This window comes from Eptesicus fuscus, chromosome 11 (assembly GCF_027574615.1).
Source record: "Eptesicus fuscus isolate TK198812 chromosome 11, DD_ASM_mEF_20220401, whole genome shotgun sequence".
Taxonomy (NCBI): Eukaryota; Metazoa; Chordata; class Mammalia; order Chiroptera; family Vespertilionidae; genus Eptesicus; species Eptesicus fuscus.
The window spans coordinates 20,481,936-20,494,406 of record NC_072483.1 but is presented as its reverse complement, the minus strand read 5'-3'; the positions used below and the strand labels follow the sequence as shown (position 1 = coordinate 20,494,406).

The following is a 12,471-nucleotide window of genomic DNA, read 5'->3' as shown; positions in this document are numbered from 1 at the left end:
ACTCTGAAAATCTAGGTTTCCTCAAGTGTGGAATTAGGTGACGGCTGGTTCCAATTTTTAAAAAAATCTCAATTCTCTACATTAATTGAGAGCTAGGAATTTACAAAGGTGTATAGGACTACAAATTTTGCTGCTCGAGTTAACTACCTAACCATCCCTTACATTGGTTCCAAAGTAAGAAAGTTTTAACAGTGAGATTTCACAAAATCTTATAGAATAGTGGGTCTTAGATTTTTTGATTTTCCTAAATAAGTGGTATCCTTTTTTAAAATCTGGGTGACAGAAACAATGTTGTCAACTTTTCATTTTGCTATGAAAGAGCTTTTTAGAGAATAAAAGCCATGTTACAAGTATTTTAAAACTGAAAGAATATCTTGGCAACAGAAAAATATTTATATGTGTGTGTATATCTATCTATCTATCTATCTATCTATCTATCTATCAATCTTTCATCTATCTATAGCCCACCCTCACCCCCGAATATATATCATAGAATGGCATGGGTCTGTAGACTACAAGTTTATTTAAAATCTTTTGGATTTAAAAAGATGAATTAACCTAAACAATATTTTATATTTCCTATTTTTCTACTTGTTCCTCAATTCCTGCCCATTGTATCACTTTGGGAGAGAAGGCACAGAGCTGTTACACAGCTAGGAATTTCTACCCCTGGCTACTTGATTTACAGTATGGAACTTGCAAGATTAAGTTATGTCTTGCACAAAAAAAGTAGCACCAAACTGCCTTACCTGTCTACAGCACCACTTGCAGGGGAGGGGGAGGAGGCAGTTCTTTACGTAGGGCAGTGCAATGCTTCCTCCTCTTCTGCAAGCAGTGCTGGAGATGCTGTAGAAGGAAGGGCATCAATGAGATGTGTAAAGAGATGGTGGAGGGCATGAGGAATGTTTGTTCAAAGTACTTTTTGCCTTCCTATGCCTAATATGGTGCCCAGGGTATAAATGTCTACATTGATAAAAGCGTACTTAGTTACAGTATCCAAACTGAATCTGATCAATGCCAACTTAAAATGTAAGTCACTGTGGGTTCTATTTTAAGGTCACTAGCACGCACAATGTATGTTGCAGTGGGTTCTATTTTAAGGTCACTAGCGTGCGCAATCTAGCAGATTAAAAGTATACCTCAAAAAAGTATATTTTTAATTTCAGCCTTTATTCTGAATTTCTTGGTTGTCTAGGTTCCAACAAAACATGCTTAAGAACAATACTGTAAATAATATTTCAATTCTAAAAAAAGAAATATTGCCGAGACCGGTTTGGCTCAATGGATAGAGCGTCGGCCTGTGGACTGAAGGGTCCCAGGTTCGATTCCGGTCAAGGGCATGTACCTTGGTTGCGGGCACATCCCCGGTAGGGGGTGTGCAGGAGGCAGCTGGTCGATGTTTCTCTCTCATCGATGTTTCTAGCTTTCTATCCCTCTCCCTTCCTCTCTGTAAAAAAATCAATAAAATATATTTTTTAAAAAAATATATTACCTTAAAAAGTTAACATTAAAAGTTAATAGTAAAAGTCTTTACAAAAAGACTTTTAGCTAAAGTAGTTTTTAATTGGATTACACAGCTTTTAAGGTTTTTTTAAACTCAAGATTACAAGATTTAAAAAAAATTAATATGCTAAAATTTAAGGTAACTACTAAAATACTTGGAAATTTTATATTAAGAATGCTACAATTTTAAAATAATATGACATATTTATTTAAAATTCTTCTTAAAATCTCTATTGATAACAAATGTTTAGTTATTTTTAAAAATTATTTAATAATCATTTCTGCTCAAGACATTTGTGGTATGTACTTTATCAACCAAATAATTGTATTCATAACAAACTCATCACACAGTTCATTTAACTTGTCTAAGTAAAAATAAGATGTACTATATTTGCACTATATCGTCTCTGGGGCCATGTTTCAATTACTCTTCTAATAGCATAATGGCATACAATTAGTTTGTAATCTTGCCAAGAAATTGCACACATTTTCTATGAAGAAATTAAAGCTAACTTAGTAGTAGTTAAGGAAGTTACTAAGTTTCCAAAACACTTATCTGTCTACAATAACCTATTGAAATATATTTAACACTGAGTTTACCTGATTATAACCTATTAACTGGCACTTCTTTGAAAATTATCAACTACTTTAAAATTTTTCAATAAAATTATTTAACCAATGCATATACTTTATAAACTCTACTGGCAACATAATATAATTCTTGAATTCACTCCAAATCTCAACAATTTGTATATATAAAACTACATAAAGATAACATGCAGACATGGGCATACTTAAAAATTTGAGAAGCTATTGATAAAAACATTATTTTATTAAATGAACCCAACTACTTGAATGAATAAAAAGCTTCCCAATCTTTTTCAAGCAGTTTACTGTTCAAGTATGGTTTCAAACTGATAAACTACTAATAATGTTTTAATGTTTAATATGTCCAATCTGAATATGGCAAAAAATATTCAGCATCTACGTCAGAATTATTCAGAGTGATGAAGATAATTACATTTTACAAATAAAGATATACACACCCATAGTCTTCCTATAAGAAAGAAATGTTTAGTATGCGTTAGTGTAACTGCATATATAACTTACAAGAAGAGATATGACCAAATTTTTTCATAGTGGGCTACTATACTAATTTCTAAGACAATCTAGTCAGCTTTTACTGATAAAATATTTTCAAATGAAACCTTAAGAATTATCCCAGTTATTATTTTTTATAATATTCCCAATATTGTTGTGGTTTATAATTTTGCTTCATCGCTAAATATAACCACAAAGTTCCTTGAAATAAAAAATGTACCCACCTCACAAAATAATGTAAGCTTGTCATCTGGTAAAAGACCATTAGCTTCATCAAGCAAAAAATCCCTTCGAATGAATTTTTTAAAACCCCAGTCCTTTCCTTGTACAAATCGATATGCTCTTTGGCTTTCTGGTGGGAAACAGAATAGAAGTTTAAATAAAACAAGTATCCAAGAGACATTTTTGTAAATGATAACACAGTTAAGTAAATATAAAAAAATAGTAAGAAGTACAGATATTTGTGTTCATAAATAAAATGTGTCATCAGAGTTATATCAGGTACAGCCAAATCATTCCTCAGCTCTACTCAAATTTTGGCCATCAAATGAGCTCACTTTCAGATTCCTGAATCTCTAGGTAGAAGAAAATGCCGATCAAATCTCATGGATAAGAAAGATCTAGGCCCTATAATAATAAAGTAAGATCAAAATACACTGGCATGGGCATATTGTTCATCATCTACCATCAGCTCCTGATTACAAACACAACTCTCATTTCCTTCTTCTCCCTTTAAAAGCAGATGCTCTAAGTCAACAGGAAATCCTTTAAGCTTAAGCTTTCCTGGGACATCCATCCCACTGACTTAAGTTTACTGAACCAGAAGACACCCATTAACTGGTGAAAAGCTAAATAATGTCATTTATCATTGCCAGGTCTTTAGACATAATCCCCTAAAAACAGTTTTCATAAAAGTCTAAAAGACAGTTTTTAGTATAATTTAATTTAATAAATAAATGTCTGAAGTAAATGTTTCAAATGCCTATCATAATAGTATATAACAACTGTATACTATGAAATAAACAATATCCTCTACAGTTAAGTATTCACTGTCTGTTACACAAAAAATTAATTGGAGGTGGAACCAGTAGTAAATCTAATTGAAACACATTATGTTATGGACTTAATGTGTGTATCCCATCAAAATTCTTATGTTGAAACCATACTGTTACAGGATTCCAGGGCAGGAAGAATAGGGAAACTGAGAGAGAAAAGTTAAAACAAGGCCAATTTTGCAGCCAGCTTGTAACTAACAAGCCATTATCTTCCCCAGCCAAGGACAGGAGAACAAATGGTTAAAAAAAAAAACCTCCCTAAGGAGAGAATGCAGAAAGGGAGGGGGAAAAAGGGAAAGGAAAAAAGGGCAGTTTTACTCCCTAAGTAGAGAAGCCAGCAGTCTGAAGGCTTGGCAAGACAAAGTTGCCAGGTGCTTCTCATGATTTCTAGGAAGGCCACAATAAAGTAAAAAAAAAAGGGACCTTGAGAATTAACCTGTACCAAAATATTCAGCAAAGGAATTTTGAAACCTATAGAAAAGAAGGTATATAAAGCCTCGGACCCCCTCCCAACTCGCTCTTCAGAATAGCTGAGAGCCCATCGGTGCTTCATAACCAGATGTACAGGTTTGCTTGCTTTGCTTCTTTAATAAAGGTGCATGCTTTAATAAATGGGCTTTTCACAATACAGTCAAGGTCTCTCGTATAAATTCATTTACATGAGACAACAAGGATTGAGGTTGGGAACAGCCCTCTCCCACTGACTCAGGGTGCTGTCCGGGAACACCTCTCTGGAGTTGGTGAGAGGTGCTTATAACAATACCTCCCAATGTGATGGTCTTAAGAGGTCAGTGATTAGGACTAGATAAGTTCATGAGGGTGGAGTCCTCATGAATGGGAATGCTGCTCTTATAAAAAGACCTCACAAAGCTCCCTAACTCCTTCCACCATGTGAAAACATGAGTAGTCCACAACCCAAAAAGGGATCTTCATCAGAATCTGACCATGGTGGCACCCTGATTTTGGACTTCCCAGCCTCTAGATCAGTAAGAAATAAATTTCTGTTGTTTATAAGCCATCCATCCAGTCTGTGGTATTTTGTCATGGCAGCCTGGACTAAGACACTCCCACTGTCTTAAGTGCCAGATAATGTGAAAATACATGTGAAACTGTATTACTTTGGCAATAAAAGATATTATTAAATAGTATGTATTTAGAGGAGGTTATTTCCTGATGTTAACTTGATTCTGTGAAAACACTTAAAATTTAATGAGGCAGTTATGATATGTTGTCCTACTATGCACATTATACATCTTCTTTTGAAACTCCAGGTACATGATTTCAGCAGGTTACATATGGGAACAAGTCTTAAGGCTAAGAAAAACTGACTTCCTTTCAGTCAATGTTCTGGTTATTATTAAAAAAAAAATTCTAGAGACAAAATAGCAAGACATTAAAAATCTTTCCAATATTCTTCATATTTTATCTAACAAGAATAGCAAGGGAGAAGAGAACTATTTCCTGAGCACCTATTACATATGCCAGGCATAGGACCAGCAACTGTGTTTCCAAGTGACAAGTGAATGTCATTTTAGAACATGAGAAAATTAAATTTTAATATTATTTTAAGTAATTTTACATGTCTATGAAGTCTAAAGCTTACTACAAAAACTACAGCTCTACACTGGTGTTTAAAATTAATTAATAGCCAAATTAAATGTTTCAGGTTAAGCAGACTTTAGTGGGAAAAAATATCCTAAGTTTTGTAGGCAAACATGCAGAAGTCACAGCAGGTAGTTACAGAGTCTTCATTCAGTTTGCAAATCACTTACCCATTGCTTTTGTTTCTTCCCTTTTAGCGTTCAGAAGGGAAAATTTGAATTTTGCTCGAACTTCACTTTTTGGGCAGCTGACTAAAAGCAAATATAAGGACAAGTAGTCTTTACTTTCATCATCTAATCCTTTTGGATTTACCCTCAGGCACCTAAAATAAAACAACAGGCTCACATGGAGGAATATAATACTTGAAACATTCAGAAAAGAGAGGCAATACTGAAATCATTTGTTAATATCCCATCAATACCCCCACAGTTCCTTACAATTCTCTATACTATTCTTAGAAATCTAAGATAAAATAGACTAATATCTGTTCAGGAACAGTAACAACAAAACAATAAAGTAGCCAATGATAACATCTAAACTCTAAGCAAACAAAAATCTTACCATTTCATTTTGTCACTTGGGCTAGATGAGAATGTTGAACTTTTTAACACTTCACCCATTTCTTCTCGACAAAAACTGAAGTTATTAATGGTCCACATGTAGGAAAATTTTACTACTTTAACCTAAGAGATTAAAAAAAAACACTTTGATAATGAACTTTATGCTTTTAACCTGTCACATGTTAAACATCCTATGACCTAGTCTTTTAACATTTCTAATAACTATACCAAAGTACTTCATAATAGTCTCAAAATATTGTAAAATTTGTAAATAACATAAAGTGAGGCATTTCTACAACATGTACCTGTGTATAACACCAGCTTTCTGCTATAGGAGCAGTAGACATATCTCCAGGGAGAGGTGGGGTGGGTTCCCGAGACATTGCTGCTTTATTGCAGTCTTCCAAGATTTATGCACTATCCCATACAGTTGAGTACTTTACTACAAAGAAAAAAAGTTTCATTTACTGATCAAAAAGCTTAACTTACTAAATTCAGGGAAGAAATATTTAAACAATCATAAAACAATTATATGGGAACATGTATTTCATTATTTTTGATTTTAATATAACACTAGAAACATAAACAAACCTAATACTTGTAGATAAGACATCTACACTAATAAAAGAGAAACATGCAAATTGACCATCCCTCTGCTATGCCCACCAGCCAATCAGAGTGAGTATGCAAATTAACCCAAAAAAGATGGTGGTTAAGTTGCATACGCAGGCGTAGAGCAAAGACTGAAGACAGCATAGAAGGAAGCCAAGCGCTGCAGAAAGGAGCAAAGCTGCGGAGAGGCAAGCGGGGCGGCGGAGACGAGAGGGAAGCAAGCGGGGCAGTGGAGACAGGAGCGTTCCCTTCTCTGCTTCGCTCCGGCCGCAGGAAGCCCTATTCTTGCAGGAATCTTCCTACAACGGGCCTCTAGTTATTTTATAAAGGTAGACTTACCAAAATATCATGAATCAAAATTATATAGCTTAACAGTACGATCATAAACACAAAATCACAAAATAATATGGAAATAATATTTGATTCACCTTCCTTCATCTTTTTATTGACATATTTGCAAAAATCCAAAGAGTTCTAAAGCCAGAAGAGCTTTGGAAGTTACAAATATTGGTCACTCATCTGGTAGATCCCAAAATTTTGACCAATGAAACACAGATGGGACCTAACTGTAATGCTGTGCAGTAAGAAATACATAGATTTCCACAAAAGTCTAATTTTATTTCAGAATAAAACTCCATCCCTATCAATTTGTTAATGGACAGGACATTAATGTCTAGATGATTCAGGACATTAATGTCTAGATGATTATGCTTTGTAACTTGGAAAATCTATGAAAGAGCTGCATATGTAGCTTTGCAGTGGTAAAGATGGTGGTGGTGGGGGTGGGGGTGGTGTGACAATTACATTCTTACATAGAAACTCAAATCTGGAGAACCCTCTTTTCATTTAAGAATAATTAATAAGGAAAGAAAACCTCATGAGTCCTATAAAAAGAAACTATTTGGGGGGGAAAAGGGGAAAATTTCAACCAAAATGGAGAAGAAAATATTTGCTATATGTCTATACCCAATGAAATAACAGTGTAAAATGAGAAAACAAAGATTGAAGAAAGCCAACTGAAATATACATAGAATCAGCTGGCTGGCTCAGTTGTTGAGTGTCAACATATGAACCAGGAGGTCATGGTTCAATTCCTGGTCAGGGTACATGCCTGGGTTGTGGGCTTGATCTCCAGTGGGGGCTATGCAGAAGGCAGCCAATCAATGATTCTCTCTCATCATTGATATTTCTTTCTCTCCCTTCCTCTCTCTGAAATCAATCAATCAATAAATATGTGTGTGTGTGTGTGTGTGTGTGTGTGTGTATCCTACCTAATAATAGACAAATATGCAAATTGACTACACCTTCGCTACGCCCAAGCCATGCCCACCAGCCAAGCCACGCCCACCAGCCACGCCACGCCCACCAACCAATCAGGACGAGTATGCAAATTACCCCAACAAAGATGGTGGCTAATTTGCATATCAAGACAGTGTAGAAAGAAACCAAGAGCTGCAGAAGGGAGCAAAGCTGTGGAGAAGCAAGCAAGCCAGGGGGAGGAGAAGGGAGGAGCGGAGGCGGGGCTGGGGGTGAAGGAAGGAGAGCGGGGCGGGCTGGCGGAGAAGGCGGGCAGGGGGACAAGGGAGGAGAGCGGGGCGGGCTGGCGGAGAAGGCGGGCCGGGGGACAAGGGAGGAGCGGAGGCGGGGCCGGGGTAGAGTGCAGCAGGAAACCCTATTGCAGGATTTTTCCTGCAACGGGAACGCTAGTGTGTGTATGTATGTATGTATGTGTGTATATATATATATATATAACTAAAAAGACCTATAAAAGGTATGAAAACATTTTAAACTAAAAATGAAGGAGTTAAAAATATGCATGAGACTTGAAGTTGTGGCCTCATTTAGCAGATGAACCTTGTTGAACCCTGCCCGATCTCTTGATGTCTCTCAAACCTTTGTGCTTGTCCAAGGAGCCTAGTATTTTTTAACTAGAGGCCCGATGCAAGAGTAGGCCTTCCTGCCCCTGGCTGCCGGCACCAGCTTCCCTCCGGCACCTGGGACCCGGGCTTCCCTTGCAGCTCCGGCTTCGTCGGGAAGATCATCCAGTCTAATTAGCATATTATGCTTTTATTATTATAGATAGTTCCCAGTAGTTAAGAATATGCCAATACTTGTCAGTGTCCCAAATGGGAGGATGTAAGCACCTAGATACAGGATGATTGGCAGCCATGCTCTCAGGAAGCAGCTTTTAAAAGTATGCAAATATATACAGTCTGTGGGACCCTGCTACCCATCAGAGCCAGGTGATCTGGAGGTGTCCCCTGGTGGCAGTTGCAAAAATAAGGGCTACAGATGCATATAAAAGATTTTTTTCTAGAGCAAGGCAGAGGGAGAACACCAAAAGGTGTGCAGAGCCTATAATCCTTGAGAGCAGCTATTTAGGACACTAGACTTGTGCCAAACGTAAGGCCTGCCCCTCAGGCCAAAGCTCCAAGACAAGCAAAGAGGTCTTGCCTGGTCAGCAAAGCTGCTGGCTGTCTGTCCCCTTTCCTTCAGATCCGGTTTGCTACTTTTAGCTGACAAAGCCATAGGTTCCCCACCAGCAGACCCAAATCCAATTTACCTATCTGGCAGCAAAGATACTTGGTTTTCCTGCCTAGCCCCAGGCTGGTAAAACTGTGCTGGGGATGAAAACAGGAGTAGAAATATGAGTTGAATATTTATCTTAAGCAAATTCATTCTATATAATAAAAGGCTAATATGCAAATCGACCACACGGCAGAATGACCGGTCACTATGTCGCACACTGACCACCAGGGGCAGACGCTCAACATAGGAGCTGCCCCCTGGTGGTCAGTGTGCTCCCACAGGGGAAGCGCCGCTCAGCCAGAAGCCAGGCTCATGGCTGGCAAGCGCAGGGGCGGTGGTGGGAGCCTCCTCCCACCTCCACTGCAGGCGGGCAGTAAGGAGCGAGGGGTCCCAGACTGCGAGAGGGCACAGACCGGGCTGAAGACCCCTCCCACCCAGTGCATGAATGTGGTGCACTGGGCCTCTAGTAGCTAATAAATATACTGAAAGAGTAATGATTCTCAGAATTACCAGTTAGAAATATGTGAAAGGGTCTTAGGCAATACTTCTGCCAGTGACTCTGACACCATGACCAATTTCAAAACAATAAACCAAGAGAAGTATTTGCAATGCACATAACACATAAAGGGATCATTTCCCTAATATATAAAGAATTCCTAAAAACTATAAAGAAAAAGTAAAGACTATAAAACACAGAGAAAAAGAACCTAACTCATAATTAGACAACTACAAATTAAAACTAAATTAAGACACACTTTTTTAGCCTATCAGACAGGCAACAATCCAAAAGATTGGTGAGAGTATAAGCACAGTGGAATACATTTCTAGTGGAAACATACATTGTCATACATTTCTAGTGGAAACATAAATTGTAAAGTTCTTTTAATAATTTCCCTTTTCACTTTTTATGGTGAAATTTCTGGCAAAATAATAAGAAAATGATAATGTATAGCTAATAATTTTATATAAAAATGCCGACAGAGTATTTGATGTCCATGAGAACCATTTATATGTAGTTCCTGACAACTAAGAATGATTTCAGAAACATTCATAAAAAGGTATTGAGATGAACAATCAATTTATAAGAAAATAACTACAAAGCGAAGAAAAACCTTAACCTCATTTATAATCAGTGAAATACAAAAAGAAGCCATACCATTTTTCACCAACAGTATCATCAAAGATTCTTTTAAACTGTCAATCCCGCCAAAACTGGTTTGGCTCAGTGGATAGAGCGTCGGCCTGCGGACTGAAAGGTCCCGGGTTCGATTCCGGTCAAGGGCATGTACATTGGTTGTGGGCACATCCCCGGTAGGGGGTGTGCAGGAGGCAGCTGGTCGATGTTTCTCTCTCATCAATGTTTCTAGCTTTCTATCCCTCTCCCTTCCTCTCTGTAAAAAATCAATAAAATATATTTTTTAAAAAAACTACTTGTAAAAAAATAAATAAATAAATAAATAAATAAATAAATAAACTGTCAATCCCTACAGTCAACAAAATTGCAGACATTACTGATAAGACTTCTCTGCAGGACAATTTTACAATTCGTATCAACAAAATTTCTCAGAGTCATCCTAGAAATTTATCCTAGGAAAAATGTTACAACTGTGGGGGGAAAAAAGTTAGCTATAAACATAGTATGTGTTGGGATATATTTATACACGAAGAACTATGCAACCACTAAGAGTGTATTAATGACAGGGTAAGTATTCAAGATATGCTATATATTTAAAAAATCAAACAGAGTATGCATGCCTGAAAGAACCTCACTTTTAAGTAGAGATTGAGAGATGTTAGGTCAAAGAAGATGGTAAGTCAAAGAAAACTTTTATAAGACTCTAGTTAATTTATTACTAATAAAATACTTAAATAAGTTTTAAAAACCTGAAGAGTAAAGAAGAAACAGTTCTTTAAAACCTGTGTAGGAGTTATTACCTTCCTAAATGTAACTCACAAAATAATCTATACATATAAAGAGGTAATATGCTAATTGCCATTCGGTGTCCCAGTAATGACCAATTTGCATATTGACAGACCAGCAGGAGGATATGTGCGCAGCAGGGGACAGGCGGCCAGAGCCAAGTTCCCAGGGGTCTGAGGAGACTGCCTGACAGGAGCCCAGACTGCAAAGAAGGAAGAGGAAGCAGCCACAGGGAGCTCTTCCAATCCCCCTGTACGGACACCCTACCCCAGCCCCCGCACCCTCGGGGGGACAGATGGACACCCTACCCCAGCCCCCGCACCCTCGGGGGGACAGATGGACACCCTACCCCAGCCCCCGCACCCTCGGGGGGACAGATGGACACCATACCCCAGCCCCCGCACCCTCGGGGGGACAGATGGACACCATACCCCAGCCCCTGCACCCCTGGGGGGACAGGGAGGCTGACCAGATGGGGAGAAGACCCAGCCTTGGGGGTAGCTGCAGCCCGCACCTCCGACTCCCAATCTCTTCCCCCGCCATCCCCACCAGGGGCGTCCACAACAACAGCATGCCAGCGACCACCGGTCAGCTCTCCCAAGGCACCCAAGGCACCCAGGGCCCACGGCCTGCCGCTGCCGGGCCCCTCCGCAGGGGCCAGGCACGCCTCTCCTCCCTACAACTCCAGACCTGGGTGGAGGCAGGCCTGAGTGGCCCCGCAGGGTCAGACCCTTCCCCCTGGCAGCAGCAGCGCCTTCTCCGCAGCTGAAGTGCGATGAACCCTGTTGGGGGCACAGCTAAACCTGCCCTCCTAGTCCGCCTGGCTCCGTCCTGGCTCGGCCCCCACCTGGCTCCAGGAGATTGGGGCCCCACCCTGAGTAGGTACAGCCACGTACAATTTAAAGAATGGCACCAAGAGGGAAGGTTTGAGTTATTCCCACTTCGACCTCGCTACCCCCCTACTGCCCCCCTAATGCCCCACCCCCCACCAGTGCCTCCAGGAACGACCACCGCTACAGGGCTGCTGGCCAAACCTCCGAAGCCTGTGGAACCCTCTGCAAAGCTTCCATAGCTACAGTCCCAGGAAACAATCATGCCCTCCTCCCCTAATCAGCACCTGCTACCTGCGAGGGTACCCGTGAGCTTAAAAATAACAATCCCTTCCCATTTAGACATCACTTACTTGATGAAACATTTCTAGGTTTATTAGCTCGGAACCTCCTCATGACAATCCAGTGAGGTAGGTGGAGAAGAGATTACAATTCCCATGGTATATGCGTATGTATTCAGAAATGAAGCTCAGAGAGGAAAAGTGTCAAGCCCAGTGGTTCCCAAGGTGCAGCACACTCCCCACAGGGGGGCCAATTTGATTTTAAGTGGGGGCAATTCGAGAATGAGTTAACAGTGAATTTTTGGCATTTCTTATGGTTCTAGGGGGCCTCATCTACAGCATATCCTACATAATAAAAGGCTAATATGCAAATGACCAAATGGTGGAATGAGTGGTCACTATGATGCGCGCTGACCACCAGGAGGCAGACACTCAACGCAGGAGCTGCCCCCTGGTGGTCAGTGTGCGCCCACAGGG

General features: G+C 39.6%; 1 protein-coding gene across 3 annotated transcripts in view; it reads right to left on the bottom strand.

Annotated features, from left to right (window-relative positions):
- The window catches only part of SPOPL (speckle type BTB/POZ protein like), a 64,289-nt gene that overhangs the window by 15,883 nt on the left and 35,935 nt on the right, over positions 1 to 12,471 (bottom strand). For 2 of the 3 annotated variants that reach the window (XM_054723580.1, XM_054723579.1), the window contains 4 exons: positions 6,127 to 6,263; positions 5,823 to 5,944; positions 5,432 to 5,583; positions 2,829 to 2,956 (listed from right to left, as the gene is read on the bottom strand). In XM_054723580.1, coding sequence (XP_054579555.1) covers positions 2,829 to 2,956; positions 5,432 to 5,583; positions 5,823 to 5,944; positions 6,127 to 6,204 — 480 coding nt within the window. In that variant the 5' untranslated portion in view covers positions 6,205 to 6,263. Of the gene's footprint in view, positions 1 to 2,828; positions 2,957 to 5,431; positions 5,584 to 5,822; positions 5,945 to 6,126; positions 6,264 to 10,118; positions 10,241 to 12,471 lie in introns of those variants that run through there. The other variant, XM_054723581.1, reaches the window with a different exon arrangement.